This window comes from Aulostomus chinensis, chromosome 20, assembly GCF_037954235.1.
Source record: "Aulostomus chinensis isolate RoL2024-O1b breed Wild chromosome 20, RoL_Achi_v1.0, whole genome shotgun sequence".
NCBI lineage: Eukaryota > Metazoa > Chordata > Actinopteri > Syngnathiformes > Aulostomidae > Aulostomus > Aulostomus chinensis.
Window position 1 is genome coordinate 12,710,236 of NC_141339.1, and position 18,280 is coordinate 12,728,515.

The window sequence follows — 18,280 nt, forward strand, 5'->3', positions numbered from 1 at the left end:
AATATAATAGAGGTATTCATGTGGGAGGATTATTTTTGCAAAACAAAACATGTTTGCCACTATTACTATTTACTGTATAGCTCTATAGTCCAATATATACATCCCATTAGCCTTAACTCAAAGGAACCCATAGCAATGCTAACTTCCAGGTAGCTCAACAAAAATTCACCATCCTTGTGAAAATGACTAAATTCTGAGATCATGTTGGTGTAAAAATCTAATTTAAAACCCAGTTTGGAAAGTTTCTCCATTTCTTTTTCCCAAATACTCAGTTTCACTGTGAAACAACTTCATCTGTACACGTCGCTATGATAGCAAACATTACAAGAAACCTCAAAAGCATCCTTGAAGGGGAATCTCTTTATGAAATCCTGCCTGAAAGCTTTCAAACAAGATAGCAAGGTACAATATTCATCATTGGACTGAGTTTTTTTTTTTGGAATGCTTTGTAATGTATTAGGAAAAATCCAACACATTGGATTTAAAATATAAATGAACAATGAATTATTCAGGTTTTGGGCAAAAGAATTTATTTGAATTTATCATGAACGATGAGGGACAAAAATTCATTGTTTCTGTTCACGTTGTTGTGTCATTGTATCTTATTATCTGTCATTGTGAGAAGAAAATAGAAACATATGAAGATGTTCTGTGAACGTTCCTTTTGGTAACATTAATAATGAGCAACTGAATTATACTTGATGTAACAATCACATACCATGAGCTACACTTGCTGTGTACACAAACACACAAACAGACCTCTTAATCCTATATACAAAGTTCATACACACACACACACACACACACACACACACACACACCATTTCACAAACTAAAAGTCCATGTTAATGTGGAGATGGTGATTATAAAATAAGGTAGTTTTAACCAAAAGAGATCAGAGATTTGTTTTCCTTTTTCTTTGGATGAAATCAGATGATGTGCTCATGTTCCTCGTTAAAATGACAGACAGTCCCAGTTCTTATGACGGTAGCCGGTTTCTATCCGTCATTAGTGTTTTTCTCAGTCTGCTTCCCTGAACAAATACCACATGTAGGCAGCGTGTCCAGACCGTGGTCATTAATCCACAAAGATGAAAACACATATCTTTGCTCAGCCGGGGTTAACTGTGAGAGAGGAAAGAAAGAAAATGATGTGAAAACCTGGGATGCTACCAAAGAGAATGGCAAGACTTCAAAGGCACACCCACGCGAAATCCACACATTAAAACAAGGAAGTTACTCAGCACAAAGCCTGAGTAAAATATGCAGAAAAAGCTTTTGGAAAATAGCTCACATGTTTGCAAAAATATTAACACAATTTACAATTTAAACTCAGATATAAATAACGAAACCACTTGAAAATATGTTCGTATCAACATCAGACTGCCTACAAACACACACGTCTCATGCAGAGGTCCAATTACCCTCCATCCCCCCTTGTCACTTCCTTCAGAAGAACAAATCATCATCATTATCGTCGTCATCCAACGACCAACTCCAGTCTTTCAGGCCAAAATCAAGCAATCTGAAACAGTAAGTATCAGATTCACTGAGAGTCAAAAGCCTTTAGCGGATATGTTTGGGCAGTTCATGCCACAATCACCAGGTGGGAGCACAGAGCCGTGAGTTGTTTATGTTGTCTTTTATGTTTAAAGAGAAGGAGTTAATAGGCGCAGCAGTGTGGCGATGCAGCGGTCGGGCGAGCGGCACATCAAGCTTTGCTACTTACAGTCTCCCAGCATGAGAGACGTTAGAATGTTGGGTTCAGAGTTGGAGGTCAGAGGTCAGTGGAGGATGATACGGAGCATGGGGCCAGAGCTGAGGGATGAGAGCTCGTTAGGTTGTAGCAAACTACAGTTTAATCATAAACTAGCATCTCCCATAACACCGCTGGACCATTTGCGAGTTCATTAGATGGCTACTGGCGCCGTGCGACACCCCTTATTGGAGCTTTAACAGCGTATGAAGATGATTCATAAAGCCTGCTGGAAGCAAAACATGCTGAGTCAGCCAAAATGTTTGACCCTTCATAGGTGCATCTCCAACGATTAGTGAGGTTAAGTGTTAAATTTTTTTTTAAAAAACCCAATTTCTAGATGTCCACTCTTAACTTGGTTATCTCGCTGCAGAGGAAACATCCTTCTTGTAGCAAGAAAAATTTCAACTAAGCTGCTAATTCCATGATTTGACTCAAAAAAGTGTGAGTAAGGTTTAGTCTGCCGCGTTTACAAGCGCAGTAAAAGACAATGTAATGGAAGTGTCAGAGACCTGTATGATTAGTATACGGTGCTGTTAAACTTGTATTTCTACATCTCTGTTTACGCCGAAACATTTCTCAGCCAGCGTCACTGTTAGCTGCCATGCGCTGATGGGGATTTAGCAATATTTCAGATCAACGGGTGATTACGGTGGTGAGCTTGAGTGGCAAATCTAACCCCGTTGTACCAAGGAAGCGGAAGTGATTGAGGTCGTGATCTTGTTAGCGCGTTAAGTTTTGCTTATTTAGACTCGATTACTTCACTCCCCAGTATTTTTCGACTCCTTTTTCCAGAAGCAGAGAACAACCTCGCTTGCAATTACTTACTTAATGCTGCTTACCTGAGATAACGAGTACGTTTGTCTTGTTATACTGAGAAAACAAAGAGCGGTTAGCTCTGTTTTACTCGTTACTTGTTGTCCTTAGAGAGTAGTAACAAGCTAATTACATTGTTATCTTGAGGAAATTATAGGTTTTTTTCAACTGGATCCCCCTTTTGACCTGTTGAATCAGTCGTACACACAGTGGATCTGTAAATCTGTAAACGTGTTGCTATGATGTTTTTTTTTTTTTAATGTGCAAACACAGAATGTTGCTATCTGTTGATGCTGAGACGTGAACGTGTGGTTTTTGACTTTTCCCCAACTTCTCCTTGTGGAATGCGGTCAACTACCGGTTCCTTGTGAAATCCCAGGGAAATCAAAAGCAGCATATTAGCTGGTTATCATGAGAAAACAAGCTTATTGTCTCAACACGACAGCATTAAAAGAGGAGTTATAAACGCGACTGTTCTCAGATTTAGTGCCTTTCTGCCAAACCGCTTCTAGGTGAGTTTTAACAACAGCTGATGATAATGAGCTCTGTACTTCAGTGAACGAGTCATCATAAGGTAACATGTAACATTCTAACCTGGTTTTCCCTGATGGCTGCTGCTGCTGCTGCTGCTGCTGCTGTCTGCTGGATTGGATTTTGATGGCTCCGCGATGCGGTGACATGTGCGGCGAGCTCCTGGGCGAAGGTCGCGGTGAGACCCGAGGGGAGTGCCGTGGCGGGGCTTCGGGGAGTTGCGTCTGGGCTGCGGGGGGGCTCACGGTCGGGTGCTTTCTCGGGATGCGTTTGAGGAGGTGACTGACCCAACGTTGCTGCTCCTCCTGACTGCTGGTCAGTAAAAGCAGATCTTTGGCCGTGGACATGTCGTAGTTCACTGTTGAGGAGAGAGATAAGATGATGAGTTTGGTTCGAGAGACACACACAAAAATAGAAAAGGGAATGCTACTACAATGAGAAAATAATCATGTGTTTCTGCACTCTCTGGTGTATTTTCTATTTCAGTGGAGTATTTATTCAAGAACAAATACACACAAGACAACAGATGTGTGAGCTCCCTACGCATACGATGCCTGACGAATGTGTGGCCTTCTAACTCGGGACTACTGACCCCTGCAGGGCACAATGACCTCCTCCTTCCTGTCCAGGTGATCTTTATGGCACTTTGTGTGGCAGCGGCGGCACTCAAGAGCAGGCGGCGGCTTGAAGACGTGCCAGAGGGGCCGAGTGCAGGCCTCGCAGCTGGAGGGGAAGTGATAGAGCGTGAGGATGAACTCGTGGCCCTTGTGGCTGATGTAGGCGGGGCGATCGCCGTAAGGAGTGGGCTCCACCACCACCTCCTGGTCACGCTTACTCTCGCCTTCGTTGGCGTATAGGATCTGTGGACAGGCCGGGGAGGGAGTGAATGGATGATTTATGGAAGCTAACGGATGAACTTGTGTCAGACTTTATGTTAAACGGCGAAATAGACAGAAAGTCAACAATCCTGAAGTGAATTCATGCGTTACAACTGTGTTACCTGGAATATCCGTGGGATCTCTTTAGCGTCTGCGCGGTAAACATCCGTCTGAGTGACCGGTCGGACATGAAACAGCTTACTGTGGTAGAGAGACAGAGATTGAGGCTCTCAAAAGATAATCAGCGCGATTATTGTCAACTTTGTTACGGATTAAATCAAATAAATCGAATGATGGCTATTACATGGTCTAAATAAATGATTGGATGATTTATTAACAAAGTTTTCTGTGCGCCAAATTCTTCATGATAATATTTAGAATCATGTCGATCGAATGCTGCACTGAATGACTCACTCGATGTCCAGGGTCATGAAGGGGTTGGCCTGCTCTCGGTCCAGCTCGCTATTGTAGAACAGGATCTTTTTACTGCTCACCACCACATACTGTAAAAGGACAAAGGAAGTTTGTTAATAGATACGATTCAGTGGTAATTACCAGGAAAACAGATCAGTAAATACACAAGTACTCGTCGTGTCTGCATTACTTTTTTGTCCCAGCCGAACCGCTTGGTGTGTTTGGTAGGAAGTGAAATCCAGCCTTCTAACCTGGAGTCTGGAGAAAACAGGAAAGATGTTAAACGCTCAGAGGCTTTTAATCAGCAGCACTTAAAAGAGAAGCTTGACATTTTAAAACATTGGTGGCATTTCTCTTGAACACTCATCGTTCTGAGAGGAAACGACTCCTTCCTTGAGAAAAAAAAGGGGCAGAGAGCCCTGTTTCCTGGTTTCTATTCAATAGGAATCACCTGCACGAAATGCAGCAGTGTATAAGAGACATTTTCTCCTCATCTTTTGCAGTGTGACCAGAGCAGGCCAGCATCAAATTCTGAGTACGCGCGTGTCCAGTAGACATGAAAAGGGATTAGAGCTCAGCAGAGGCAGAGTCAACAGAGTGGAGGGATAAGCTGAAATCCTGCTGGCTTGAACCAAGGTCGGGGCTTTTTCTTTCTCAAATGGATGAACTTAGGAGAACACATTGTAGTCTAATTTCAAAGAACAAAAGCCGATGAAGCGTTGTTGGGTCAATTGGAGTCTACATCCCCATCCCCAGTTTGAACCGCCATGCAGGGTCACCTGCGGGCTCAGGCTCAGGTTCAGGCTGCTCGTAGGTCAGGGCCAGGGGACGGTGACCCTGCTCCGCCCGCCCATCGTATTCTTCTTCCTCCTCAGAGTCAGAGTCAAAGAGACCCCGGGCCGAGCGAAGGTTGGGTCGCGTGTCGATGCAGACTGATTTGTGCGTGCGCTGGTAGGTGAAGGACATTGATTCGGAGGTGCTAGAGTGAGTAATGCGTACTGCATCCCGACCCAGAAGAGAGAACGGGAGGTTGAAATGAAGGGAGAAGGGAAAAAGAGAAAAAGAAAGAATAAAGAGAAAAGGGTGAATAACAAATCAGCCTTGCAAATGAAGAGAATCTAAGAGAAAACAAAAACAGGAAACAGCAGAAAGAAGAATGCAGGAAGTGCATGCAGGCCTGGAGGAGGGAGATGAGGCGCCCCCCCGCGCCATGTCTACCTGGGTATCCTTCAGCCACATCCAGGTCGTTGCCACTGCTGATGCTGGTGGAGTCCATCGAGTGAACGCTGAGGGAGGTGAGCTGGCAACGAAGCTGCTCAATGTCACTGTCCTTGCTGGCCAACGCCATCTGAAGTTCCAGACGCACTTGGTTCTCCTCTGCGATGAGCTTAAGAACATATACAAGCAGGTTCTAGATCAGTCACGGAACCTCGGATGAAATCTCGGATATCAGCTTTTTGGAAGAGTGCTGAGGTTATTTTCAGGCCAGGAATATTAAAAAAAAAATACTTGAGGATGAGGATGAAACTTGGAGGAAGGGTGGAGCCTAGACTGTGAGGGAACCTTTACATTTTAGGGCAAATCTCAATCACAGGAACAGAGACATTTTTTTTTCCCATTTTCATTAGAATATGAGAGAATGTTGATAGGCCAGATTGGGTTCCTTAACAGAGTGATCGTGGGTGGAATAATGTATTAAACTGGTCCCAAAAATGACTGTTTCACCCTAATAATTGCGTTTAAAAAAAAATCAGAATGCAGGGAAATTTATGTTCTTGTACACAATTTAACCATTTAAACATAAAACCTTCTATTTTGCACATTTCACACATACAGTGCAAACCCAGTACAGATAGTACACACACACACACACTTTTTTATACAGAATATATATAGAATTCCGTGATTTACCAAGGACGCACACAACAAAATCACAACCAAGCCCTATAATTATACAAAAGATCATTTTTTGGCCCAAAATTGATCGAGTCAATATTTAGATTTGTTGACAGAAGGAAGTCACCGCTACATCCTCTGGAAGTTCATTCCACGCTTTTACCACACTAAGTGTGAGGAAGTTTGATTTTTTCCCCCTCCTTTCCGAGTGGCATATTAGCGGGAATAATTTGAAGGAATTCCCTCTCAACTCATACAGATTGATCCAAAAGTGGATGAGAGGCTCAGCAGTGAAACCATATAATCTGTGAACTAGCATGTATACCTCAATCACGTCTCCTATGTAACGTAATGATAACTTAAGGTTCTTAGCCTCTAAAAGGGAGGGCTGGCACAGTAAGACAGCCACACATTAGATGTGTTTGGACATTTGCATTCATTTTTCTGTAAATATTTCAAGGTGGACTTGTGGTGGACGTCTCTAGTGACCTTTGAATTGTTCCGGTTGGTTGATGTGATCTAGTACCCGATGAGGTGTCGTCTCATATGCTGGAGAAGTAAGTTATAACTCCCTGGCTGAGACAATTTCTTGAAAATACTGTAATTTGCAGTTGACGTGTAGCCTCCGGTAGCTGTTACAGCACAGCAGTAAAAACTGGGAGGTAAATTTCTCTCTTGTCGTCATGGTGGCAGTGTGGGCGTACTCACCGCCTGCATCTCTGTCAGCTCTCTCTGGTATTTGATGATGGTGCTATTGAGCTTCTCCTTCTCCGTCCTCAGCTCCAGCTGCAGCTTCCTGTTCTCCTTCTCCTTCCTGTGCACCTCCGTGTCGATGCCTCTGTTGCCTCCTCTCACTGTCTCCCTCCTGTTCATCACCTCAGCAAGCTTGTTGACAGCCTGGAAGCAGAACAGCCGAGTTTACAGGTCTACTTGTGTATTCAGTAAATATACAAAGAAGCACAAAGGATGATCAATGTTGTTTCAAGGTATATTTTCCACATTTGTTTGAGATGTCAGCCATCTTCCCCACAGTTCAGGTCTACAGCGCAACATTTTTCTTAACAACAAATGATGAATTGTCTGACACAACGGCCTGTGAATACATATAAAAGCCTGAAAGTCAAGGAAATAGCTCCAGACTTGTGTAGGCGCCTAGACACACACCTGAATTTTTAGCGTCCTTTCATTCTGCAGCAGCTTCTCGAAGGATATTTTGAGAGAGTTCATGTGCTTCTCCTCATCCCTGGTTTTCTGGAGCTCTGGAGAAATATAACAGCATGAAACAGCCATCTGGGGCTCAAACACTGACTTAAATGAAGCGACTGAAAGGCTATGGTACAAATTCATTAGCTTCTTTCCATAAATCATCAGCATTTATTAGACTTTTTTTTTTTAAACGCAGAAGGACACGATGCTCACGTTGCTGCATTTCTTTCAACTGGTTGTTGAGCTCCTCCTTCTCACCGGCCAGGTTGGCTACATCCACCGTCAGAGTGCGATTGGACTCCTCCAGCTAGGAATAGCAGCGACATAAACTGGTGTCATTTTATGAGTAAACTTAAGAATTTTCTGATTGCTTGACAAGAGAAAAGAAGAGAATTATTTCTTAGTTAGCACTGCTGATTGTCTGGTTCTCTTGTCTCAAAGTCAAATGTCCTTTTTTTATGGACAGGTTTTTGGTTAAATGCTTGAAATAAGATTTGCAGTTAATACAAGCTTTAGACATTTTGTCTGTTTTGGTCAAATACATCTGTAAAATATCAAAATATTAAGATTATGTGTGTTTTGAAAAGTTGTGATAAGCGTCTAAAGAGGGACAAGAATGGTTGTAGATGGCATTAAATGAAACTTGAAACTAGTTGGAGTTGATATAAAAGTAATGTGTCTGGGTTGTAGTGCTTTTATAACATAACTCTGTACTTTAACAACTCATCATATAAGTATTGTAAATCTTGAAGATGATCTTCAAAAGAAAATGTGCACGATCCACACGTACACCTGTTCTCCAGTGCTAATCAAACATGCGTTGACTAATTAAAGACACCATGTGAGGATTTCAATCATTTCTTATAAAATGGGATAAAGTTTTTTTGGTTTTGTTTTTTAAATGTAGGTCCCTCATTTTGGTCCATTTTCTCTCTTGCCAGTAGATTCTCTAATTACTGATGAACTCTCAGTGGCAGTGAGGCACCGAAACACATCTCAATGTGAGAAAAAAAAAGGCAGTGAGGAAAAAGACAAGCTAGCATATTTAGACATGAACAAAACATATTTCGAAAGACTAAAAAAAAGGAAAGGAGCTTTCAATATGCTTGTTAGTTCACAAAAAAGGGAACATAAAACTCAGTTGTTTACAGGTAAAACAGCCGGTGTACTTTTACAGGAAAAGTGTGCAGTATTAACAGGCATCTAGTGGCGAGTTAGCCAATTGCAACTAAGTCCCACACACACACTCCAAATGTGTAGGAGAGTTACCATGGCCCTCAAGAGTTATCGCGGTGGTAGTGTGAGTCACTGCCTAGGAATGGTTCTATAAATACAGAAACATGTTGTTGGGGTTAGATGAGCGGGGTTTTCCACCAAGTCATGACACAATGTGTTTATGGACATTTGTGTAAGCAAATGATGTTATGAAAGGCTATTAATAGTCAGTGATTCGTGGTACTGTTTTTCACACTGATGTTACATTAGTTTGGAGTTATTTATGTAGAATTCCTACACCACGAGTGACGTCATGTCAAAACTCCCTCCAGCATGAATGTACAAAGCTGAAGAGCCTTGGAATGGTCTTGGAATGTTCTTGCCACTGCAACCTCCTTCTAGCTTATCAAAGTACTACATAGGAACACTACATGACATTTGTCTGTCTTTTCTGGGCTACGGTAGAAAAATGGCTGAGCCACATGAAGAAGAGCCTGCTGCTTCTGTAGATTTAATTTGTTTTCATACATTTGTTCCGGGAACATTCACTGAAATCGAACACAATCTTGATCTCACCGAACTTATGGTGGCCTCCTTGTCGGAGAGCTCCTGCTTGTGTCTCGCCATCATGTCTTTGATCTCCAGCTCCTTCATAATCTTCTCCTTCTCCAGGTCGGAGTATTGCTCCTCTGCGATGGAGCGAGCCAACTGTTCAGAGTCTGCCTTGGTCAGGCTGGATTCTAGCTGGGCTGTGAGGGAATCCCTGATGATGGAAATGATCGATACATTATCAAATTCCAGTTGTGCTGCGTAAACCCTGAAGACTTCAGAAAGGCAGTGATCGAAAATAGAATGCTTACAGTGGATATACAAAGTAGCAAAATGATGCCCCTTTCCCAGGGTAACTCTTTCAACGTTATTATGCATTTGTGGTTTCAGCTCTACAGGCCATGAATCCATCCATTTTAGTCAATTTGTCAGAAACAGGCTTTTTGGGTTCTGGCTCCTCCCCTGAAAAGCGCACTATTTTGTGATTGGCCAGCTATTTAAAGTGTGCCTGAAATGAAGACACGTGGGAGGAGTGTGCATAGAAAAAGATTCAGGGGCAGTTACAATTTCATTGAAGCCTCCAGTGATGCGTTATGGGGCATTAAATCTTAACGGCTTGGTGAATCACATGACTGTAGAGCGAGCTAACTCACATCAACACCACTGGGTTTTCTAAATTCATAGCTTGTTTGTTAACAGGGACACCAGAGACCCAAATATACATGCACAAGCACAGAGAAGCACAGAAATTTTTCCCCTTTAAATTTGTAAGCACAGGAGTTTACATGCTATTTTTGGCATTTGACTGCACTGCTAAAGTAGTTAAACCTTACTCATCTGGTTCAGGGTCAACTGCTCCTTTCTGTCTGAGCAGTGAACTCACTAAAGTTCAAGCACCACTGACCTTGATAAATCTTGTACATTCAGAAAACACATGCCGAATTTTGGAGTTTTGATCGAAGATGCATCACCGCCTCTTAAGTTTCAGACCTCAGCAGGAGAGTTTTTACCAATTCAATCCTGTTTAATGCTTCAATTTTAAGTATAAACACCTTTACTAGGTGTGTTCTTTTCGTCACTGCGGCCACGGAGGTTCCCTGATTTGTTGGTTTGTTTATTTCTCTTTGTTCGCAGGATAATATAAAAAAATCCCACCAGGCTGATTTACCTGAAACTTGGTGGGGAATTGGAATATGGTCGTAAGCACATGTACGATTTTTTCCTTTTTAAAAAAAATTATTCTCACGGGAAAATTTAAAAGGATGATAAAGAATAAAATCAGGCATATCAACAGTGATTAAAGTGGATTCGAGTAGGCTATTGGCTTTGGTGGAGGTCTGCGCTGCCATACTGCACCTTTTTTGTATTAATTTCAGTTTGTTTTCCCCCATTTTGGATTCAATCTGAACATTTTGTTTTGTTGATTTATTTTTCTACTGTCACTCTGGTGCTGGTGGTCACAGTTACCTCTCCTCTTCGTATTCTGCCAGGCGTTGCTGTGCCCCCTTGTACAATTTATTCCTCTCCTCACATTCGTCTTTCAGCTCCCGAATCTGGGTCTTGTACAGGGTCTTGAAGAAAAAGAAGATTTTTAACTTCATTTTTATTGTTGCTATGATCGAGGTAGCCAAGGTGACAGTGAGGAATAAATTCAAAACCACAAAGGAAAATGTATGCTTCCGCTTGCCGTGAAATATTGCTCGGCTTCCAGTTGGTCCTTTAAGTCCTTCAACTGTCCGTCAGCCTCCTGTTTCTCCCTGAAACACGTCCAACAATCTGTCAATCATTCCTCTCAACGGACCGAACAACAGAGCCAAAACACTTTCCTAAATCACGTGTTGAGTGAAACTCAGAGCGACAACTGGCCAACCATGTTCCAATGTTCTGAAGTGCAGCTGTTGTGTGAGTGAGTCTGCACTATAGGGCATTATGCTCGCTATGTTTGTGTGTGTGTGTGTGTGTGTGTGTGTGTGTGTGTCTGACCTGCGTAGCTCGTGGTTCTGCTTCTCCAGAACCTGCTTCATGTCCAGCAGGTGGTTGAGCTCCTGCTTGAGCTGCTTCTCAGAGGAGCGGAGAACCGACAGCTGCTGGTTCTGCATCTTCAAATCACTCTGACTCAGACTCCGTTTGTGGATCTCCTGCTCCAGACGTAAGCTCAGGTTCTTTACCTGCACAGAAAACAATGTTTACATCCATGGATCAGCGGAGAACGGCAGAACAGCACTGAGGCTGCAAATGATGATTTCTTTTGGAATCGGGTTTATGCTGCTTCTTTATCGAGATTGGTCATTATTTTAGAATCACAAAAGTATGGCATTCGAATTTTAATGTGTGGGGATTTGTTTGGTAAATCCATGAGAATATAATAAAATAAAAGACGAGAAGCACTCCAAAACCAACCAACGATGAAATCTATTTACTACAAGCTATAAAAACTCCCGCTGATGCTTACTTTTCTGTTTGCTTGTTGTATTTTTCATCCTGATTATTGATTGAAGATAATGGAGTTGGAGTTCAAATCTACAACTGTATTATCATTACTACAAAAATAGGGTTGCAGATAAATTCAAACATAAATCAAAATCATTGTAAATCAAATACTTTGCCTGCAGATTCAACCTGATGCAACAGCCACATCGTTTTAGGAGTGAATTATGATTTTTTTTAAAAATCAAATAAACAGTTATGCAAAGGCAAGACATTTTACAAAGAAGTCAGAGTTGTTGTTGTTTTTTTTAATTTCACGTTTCTAATCAGCGACAGGAGAGAAATAAAGGTCTTAGTAGATGATGGCAGTGTCCTTAGGTTTCAGGAGATGGAAGGGGTTACTCACAAAAAGCTTGAATGTTTTTCTTAGCAGTTTTAGTTCTGAATGGGTTAATATTAAGATATCTATTTATGGATAAATAACGAGTAGGATCATGTGGTGCTGGTGAACTCTGAAGGTAGCCCCGGGCTGTTTTCCCGCTTGCCACGGGGAAATTACATTTCGCTTTTAAGAAGAGCGAGTCGCACCTCTTCAGACAATTTCTCCTTTTGCGCCTCCAGCTCATCCAGCTTGTGCTGCGCCTGCTTATAGTCACAGTCCAGCATGGAGTGATCCTTCTCCAGCTGCAGCAGCCGGCCCTCCACCTGCAGCTTTAGGTTGCGCTCCTCCAGCAGGGTGCTCTCCATCTCTGGACCAAAAGGAAATGAGCAGGAAAGATATCAGTGGGGTGATCTCTAGGTTATCTTGACTTCCTGCTTGGACGACTCGATAAAAGTCAGAGGGCAAAAGGGCTAATCAATATTCAGTGTTTGAAGAGCAGCCTGTTAAAGCTCTCTGGACGCAACCCAAAACACTTGCAAATGCTGTTTGGCTGCGCTCCACGACATCCATCAGCCCTTCACCTTCCCCAACACCTATGTAAGGTGAAACATTTACGTGCAGATTAACTTTAAACTCCTGTCCAGTATGTTAATGCCGTGTTCCACCGCGCTTCACTCTTTCGCCTCTCCGATCGCTCACCCTTTAAGGCCTCGGATTTGGCCTCCTCGATGGACTGGTAGATGGTGTTTTTGTCGGCGAGCTTGGCTTTGGTGGCCTTGTGTTCAGACTCCTCCTGCTCTAAACTCTGCTGGAGTGATTTCAGCTTGAATGTCAGGTCGATCTCTTGGTTGCTCTTTTCCTGAACAGCCAAACAAGATTTTGTTTTTGAAGGTTCCTTTTGGCTTTCATAGGAACATTTTACACAGATTGGACATGCAACACTACCATTAGTGTCATACTGCAACTAAGCATTTCAAAACGAACCTTCTCCAGGTCATTGAGCCTCTCCTGTAGCTGCTTCTTTTCCGTCTGGACATTGGAGAGAGATGACTTCACCTCTTTCATCTCTTCTTCCAGGCCAGAGATGTGTCCTGATGTAGATTAATGCCAAAAGACAAGGAATTGAGAACAAGACTAATATAGAAACAGACTTGGAGTAAGATTTGTCATGGTCCTGACTGCCAGAATGAAACAGTAAAAGAAATGACAGCCCTGAAAGAAATATGTAGCAGAACCCATACGTGGAAAATCACCTGGGCTACTCAGTTCAAACACATATATCCAAGGTGTTCCTGCACATTTTCAAAGGCGCAAAAAATACGTTAAAAAACACATTCCATATTACCCCCCCCCCCCCCCGCCCCCTCTCTCAGTGTACTCGTACGAAGATTTTTAGCAGGGGGAAAAAAACACTAGGCATCACTGCAAACAGGCAACACTTTTGTTACATGTCCCCTCTGACCTCACTGACTGGCCATTTTGCATGAACAAATTATGTTTCCGCACAAGAGCTTCTGGCTCTGGTTCGGGCCTTTGGCTTTTTACAGCCTCTTGCTTCAGTCTTGAACAGATGTTTCCACCTATGATCTTATATTTCCCAAGGCCTGCTCCAAAATACTATTCACATCTAATCCCTGGTCCAGCTCGCGGCTCCAAGTTGTGCAACGGCTTTTCCTTGCTATTGAGTAGATGTTTACTTACACCAGCTTGTGAAGATCCTGGTTTCATCACATGAGGTTAGGGTAGTGAATTAACCTTACGCTTTTTTTTTGTGTAAATCTGATACTTATTTAAGGCTAAATATTCCGTCCATTAATCGGTCTAAACAATAGAAAGAGTGGTGAAATAATGTCAAGATAGCAATATATCGAGTTTTTTTTTCTACGCGATACTGTGACGATATCGCGTCGCGATATGTGGTGATAAAATCGCATCGTGACGTCTGGCTTCAATCAATAAAGTCTTACCCTGCAGCTCAGCAATGATATCAGTTCCAAGGACCCGGTCACGTTTCTCAGTCTCCAAATCGGCCCGCACTCCCATCAGCTGAGTCTCCAGCTCCATCTTGCTGGTTTCCAGCTTGTTACACTTTTCCTGCATCTCCCGGAGGCTCATCTCCAGGCTCTGGGCCTGTTTCTGCATCTCTGCTTGACTCTTCTTCAGCCTCTCCGTTGCCTCCTGCTCCGCCTGAAGCACAGCGGCCGCGTCCTCCAGCTGCAGATGAGAAAGATAATGAAACGTTTCCCCGCAGGCAAAAGTGGGTGAGTTCAGATGTTCGAATGAGTGAAAAAGAAGAATGCTTAGTCTGATCATGTACAATCACCACAATTTAAATAAGTTTATGAAAAAAATTAACAGAAGAAAGGAAGAGCAAGTTCTTTAACACTTTCAAAAAGTATGTTAAGATGCTTTCGCAAAGAAAATGAACCGAACGTATTCATTTGATTGTTTCAATTTCGATCCGGTTCAGTATTGAAGTGCAAAAATTCTGGAAGGCCGAATTTAAAGATCACATTTGTTTTGTATGAAGAAGCAGAGCAGTTAATGTGCTCATAGAATTCTTTCTTAATTGGAAGCGGAGGAAAATGTGAACCGTCCATCTGATTTTAGCAGAAGTCCAAGTCAGGCCTCTCCCTGTCATGCTATCTTGGCCTTCTGTGTTCATGTCAACAAATTCCGCCCATGGACTGCCCGTGATCCCCTATGTTTCTATGTTTTGGTTCACTTCCTGCGGTCAGGTCAGATCAGTTGCACGGGAGAGGTTGTTTCAGCTCCAGAGAAGCGCTTTGAAAAATGCCAATATAAACCACAGTAGTGTTCAATTGAAACGGACTAAAAGAGAAGAAATCCGTCAAAAACGTCAGTGGGCAGCCTGCTGAGCAGTATATCCAACTATGAGTGTTTACACACAGATGAACCACTGCATGATCAGTGAAGAGAAAAGGCCCCTCCTCACTTGTCTCTGCAGGTGGATGTTCTTCTCATTGGAGATCTGAGAATTTTGGTTCTTCTTCCTCAGATCTTCCAGCTGGTCCCTCAGGTTGTTTACTGATGAGTAAACAAACGAATGATGGCGCATTAGAAATCAAGTATTGAGGGGAACTATCACGTTGAAATGCCTGGGCTTGCCATCCTGGTTTTAGTAGAGAAGCAGGTGCTCACATTCATTCTCTAGGCTGCGTTTTCTGTCCGTCTCAATCTCCACCTTTCGTTGGTTTTCGGCGCTCTGGTGCTGCAGCAGTGCTCGCTCTCGCTCCATCTGCCTCAACGAGGCCTCCACCCTCTGCCGGCTGTTCATCTGGACAACGAGGAGTTTACAAAGTAAGAACATAATATAATATAAGAAATATGAGTCGTAAGAATAAACCCAGCATCATCACATCAGGAAAACATCACAAGAACCTTCTTACCTCCTTGTCCAATTCTTTGACCAGCTTGTCTAAACGGTTGGTGGCATTTCTGGAGGGAAAGAGCAGTTTACAGTCACTGTTTTTTATATAGAGTTTTATATCATTCTAACACTGTATTTGTTCTGTTTTTGAGTTCGCTGTTGGAGCTACTGAAAGCAACTTTCCTCTCTGGACTTATTACAATGCTTTAGCTTTGGAAGAGGGCGTCTGTCTTTTCCTGTTGTGTAAAGCAATCCTGCAGGTTTCCTGTTATACGGTGAGTTTATGAGAGCTAAATCAGCGCGATACAACAGCTCTGGAGTGGAGCCTCCCTTCGCGAGGACTATAAAGTTAAGTTTCTGTTGAATCTGTTCCAGAGAGGTGGACCTAGCTCTCACTTGCAATTTGTCACCACTCAGAGGTGTTCCTAATATTTTGTCCATTTACATTTTTATGAATAACATTTAACAAAAATGACCTCTCAGTAGGGCTGCACGGTGGTGCAGTGGTTAGCACTGTGGCCTCACAGCAAGAAGGTTCCGGGTTCGAGTCCCGGCTCCAGCACAGGATCTTTCTGTGTGGAGTTTGCATGTTCTCCCCGTGTCTGTGTGGGTTCTCTCTGGTACTCCAGCTTCCTCCCACAGTCCAAAAACATGCACTTGGGGAAAACATGCACTTGGGGACTAGGCTGATTGATACTCTAAATTGACCGTAGGTATGAATGTGAGTGTGAATGGTTGTTGGCCCAGCGATGGACTGGCAACCTGTCCAGGGTGAACCCCGCCTCTCGCCCGTTGACGCTGGGATAGGCTCCAGCCCCCCCGCGACCCTTAATGTGTAGGAATATAGATGACGATGGATGGATGGATGGATGGACCTCTCAGTACAACCGAGTACAGCTCAACAGCAGCAGAAAAATATACTACAGACTCCAAACTGACTGGTAAAATAAATCATCACCACACAAAGAATTTAATTACAGGAGGATTTTCTGCAGGGATGCGGAGTTGTACTTCATTAGTGCACCCAATAAACTGCTGCTTGTCATCTTTATTTAGCTCGTACATGAAAGCTACACTTCATGTAAATATCTAATTATTTGTGTTAGGGAGTCTACATATTCTCAAAGTCTTAAATCTAATTTAAAAAAAAAATCAGGACTCATTAAATAGTCTTAAATCTAATTTGTGAGGGCATTGCAACAAATATTTGATCTAATCCTAGTGAGTGTTTCTTTTTTAATTTCTTGTAGTCAAAACGAGTTAAGATCATCTGCATGAAACTCCACATTTCTTAAGTTGAAAATCTACCACTGAACCTAATGTCGTCTTTTCACTTGCCCTTAACCTGTCAACAAACCTCAAGCAACCAACATAAAACCAAGGAAACCCAAGAGAAAAAATTTGTTTTTCCTGAAATCTGTCTTAAATCAAGTTACAAATTCTCTTGAAGAGTTCTTAAATAAGCGTTCCATGCTGTGTAGAAAAGAATAGAAGAGAATAGAAAGCCTTCATTGTCATTCTACACAGAACAATGAGATCCTTCAAGGCAGGCATCCTGATTTGTGAATAAAAAAAAATCTAGAATATCATTGTTTGGTTTATTTTTGTTATTAATGAAAAAGACTTAAGAGTATAAAAGGAATGTCTCTTTGTTATGCTGTGTGTGTGTGTGTGTGTGTGTGTATGTGTGTGTGTGTGGTCACTCTGTTCATACTTGCACTTTTGCTCCAGCTCATCTTTTGCCTGCATCTCATGGTCGATCTGCTCCTCCAGACGGTGAAGCTTTTTCTGCAGCTGCTCATACAGAAAAAATAAAACACAATGCTTCTATAACCATCATTCCGGGATGATTGGTAGTGCTATGTCATCGTGAAACAGAACACCTACCTCTTTGTTGCTGTCAGAGCGGGACTCCTTCTCTTCAGAGTTATCTTTGCTGTCCCCTGAATCCTCCACTGAGCAGTTTTTCACCTTCAGCAGTCTGAGAGAGACACAGAGAGAGACATTAATGTCTGAAATATGTTTAACTGACAACATCCTTCATTATTCCACAACCAAACTACAATAAGTCACCCAAACTAGATCTGTAATGTAAATTTCATCATTGTGGTGAGTTCTCAAGACATTGCTTGCTTTTAAAAACAGGGCTACCACACAGAAAGCACTCAGCTAAAACCCATAACCTCATACGTGGAGCACAAAACCTGGAAGCATTTGCTGTGGAAAAAACAAACATGGTCTAATGATGATTCAGGCTTATTTTCTTTCTTTTTTTTTTTACATCTGGATGGGTTCACCTTAAGAGAAATCTAAAAGGATGCCTCCAACCCACACTGGCTGCTGCCAACTGTTGATGATGGTGGACTCGTAATGGTAACAAATATCTCTGGGAATCATAACATGACTCGGCAACATGGCTGTATAATAGCCAAAGGACCTGAAGGCATTTTACAAGACAAAACGATGGTTTCCAGGAACACTCTGCAGTGTTTATATTAGAGGAATCCTATATCCCCAGATTCACAGCTAAGGATGCAGCGTAGAAAGACAACTGGCCTACAGACAAAGGAAAACAAAGGCAAACTTTATATTTGCTACTCTGTACTCAATGTGTGAGAGGAATTTAGGATCTTTTTACCTCCATCTGCAAATATTTCTGCGGTGGATAAATTATGTGGGAGCAATTTGACCTTTATTCTTTTTCTTCAGCTTCATGTAAAGGATACTCTTTGATTCTAAAAGAAACACCCCAACTTTTTGGGAAATACAGTAATGCTTATTGGCCATCGTTCCCATAGCAAGACAAGAAGATTGATACCC

At 42.4% G+C, this 18,280-nt stretch overlaps 1 protein-coding gene across 3 annotated transcripts in view; it reads right to left on the reverse strand.

Annotated features, from left to right (window-relative positions):
• Positions 1-493: 493 nt before the first annotated feature.
• Positions 494-18,280, reverse strand: part of LOC147242871 (rho-associated protein kinase 2-like) — a 35,892-nt gene continuing 18,105 nt past the window's right edge. Inside the window, exons 10-33 of one of the 3 annotated variants that reach the window (XM_086188871.1) lie at positions 17,348-17,441; positions 17,175-17,254; positions 15,480-15,528; positions 15,232-15,367; positions 15,026-15,117; positions 14,037-14,283; positions 13,054-13,160; positions 12,769-12,928; positions 12,276-12,436; positions 11,244-11,428; positions 10,948-11,017; positions 10,728-10,831; positions 9,288-9,474; positions 7,710-7,803; positions 7,455-7,549; positions 6,999-7,187; positions 5,613-5,781; positions 5,174-5,392; positions 4,585-4,652; positions 4,395-4,483; positions 4,103-4,181; positions 3,695-3,962; positions 3,166-3,460; positions 1,409-1,524 (exon numbers count right to left, since the gene is read on the reverse strand). In XM_086188871.1, coding sequence (XP_086044997.1) covers positions 1,449-1,524; positions 3,166-3,460; positions 3,695-3,962; positions 4,103-4,181; positions 4,395-4,483; positions 4,585-4,652; positions 5,174-5,392; positions 5,613-5,781; positions 6,999-7,187; positions 7,455-7,549; positions 7,710-7,803; positions 9,288-9,474; positions 10,728-10,831; positions 10,948-11,017; positions 11,244-11,428; positions 12,276-12,436; positions 12,769-12,928; positions 13,054-13,160; positions 14,037-14,283; positions 15,026-15,117; positions 15,232-15,367; positions 15,480-15,528; positions 17,175-17,254; positions 17,348-17,441 — 3,313 coding nt within the window. In that variant the 3' untranslated portion in view covers positions 1,409-1,448. Of the gene's footprint in view, positions 1,125-1,408; positions 1,525-3,165; positions 3,461-3,694; positions 3,963-4,102; positions 4,182-4,394; positions 4,484-4,584; positions 4,653-5,173; positions 5,393-5,612; positions 5,782-6,998; positions 7,188-7,454; positions 7,550-7,709; positions 7,804-9,287; positions 9,475-10,727; positions 10,832-10,947; positions 11,018-11,243; positions 11,429-12,275; positions 12,437-12,768; positions 12,929-13,053; positions 13,161-14,036; positions 14,284-15,025; positions 15,118-15,231; positions 15,368-15,479; positions 15,529-17,174; positions 17,255-17,347; positions 17,442-18,280 lie in introns of those variants that run through there. The other 2 variants (XM_086188870.1, XM_086188869.1) reach the window with 2 other exon arrangements.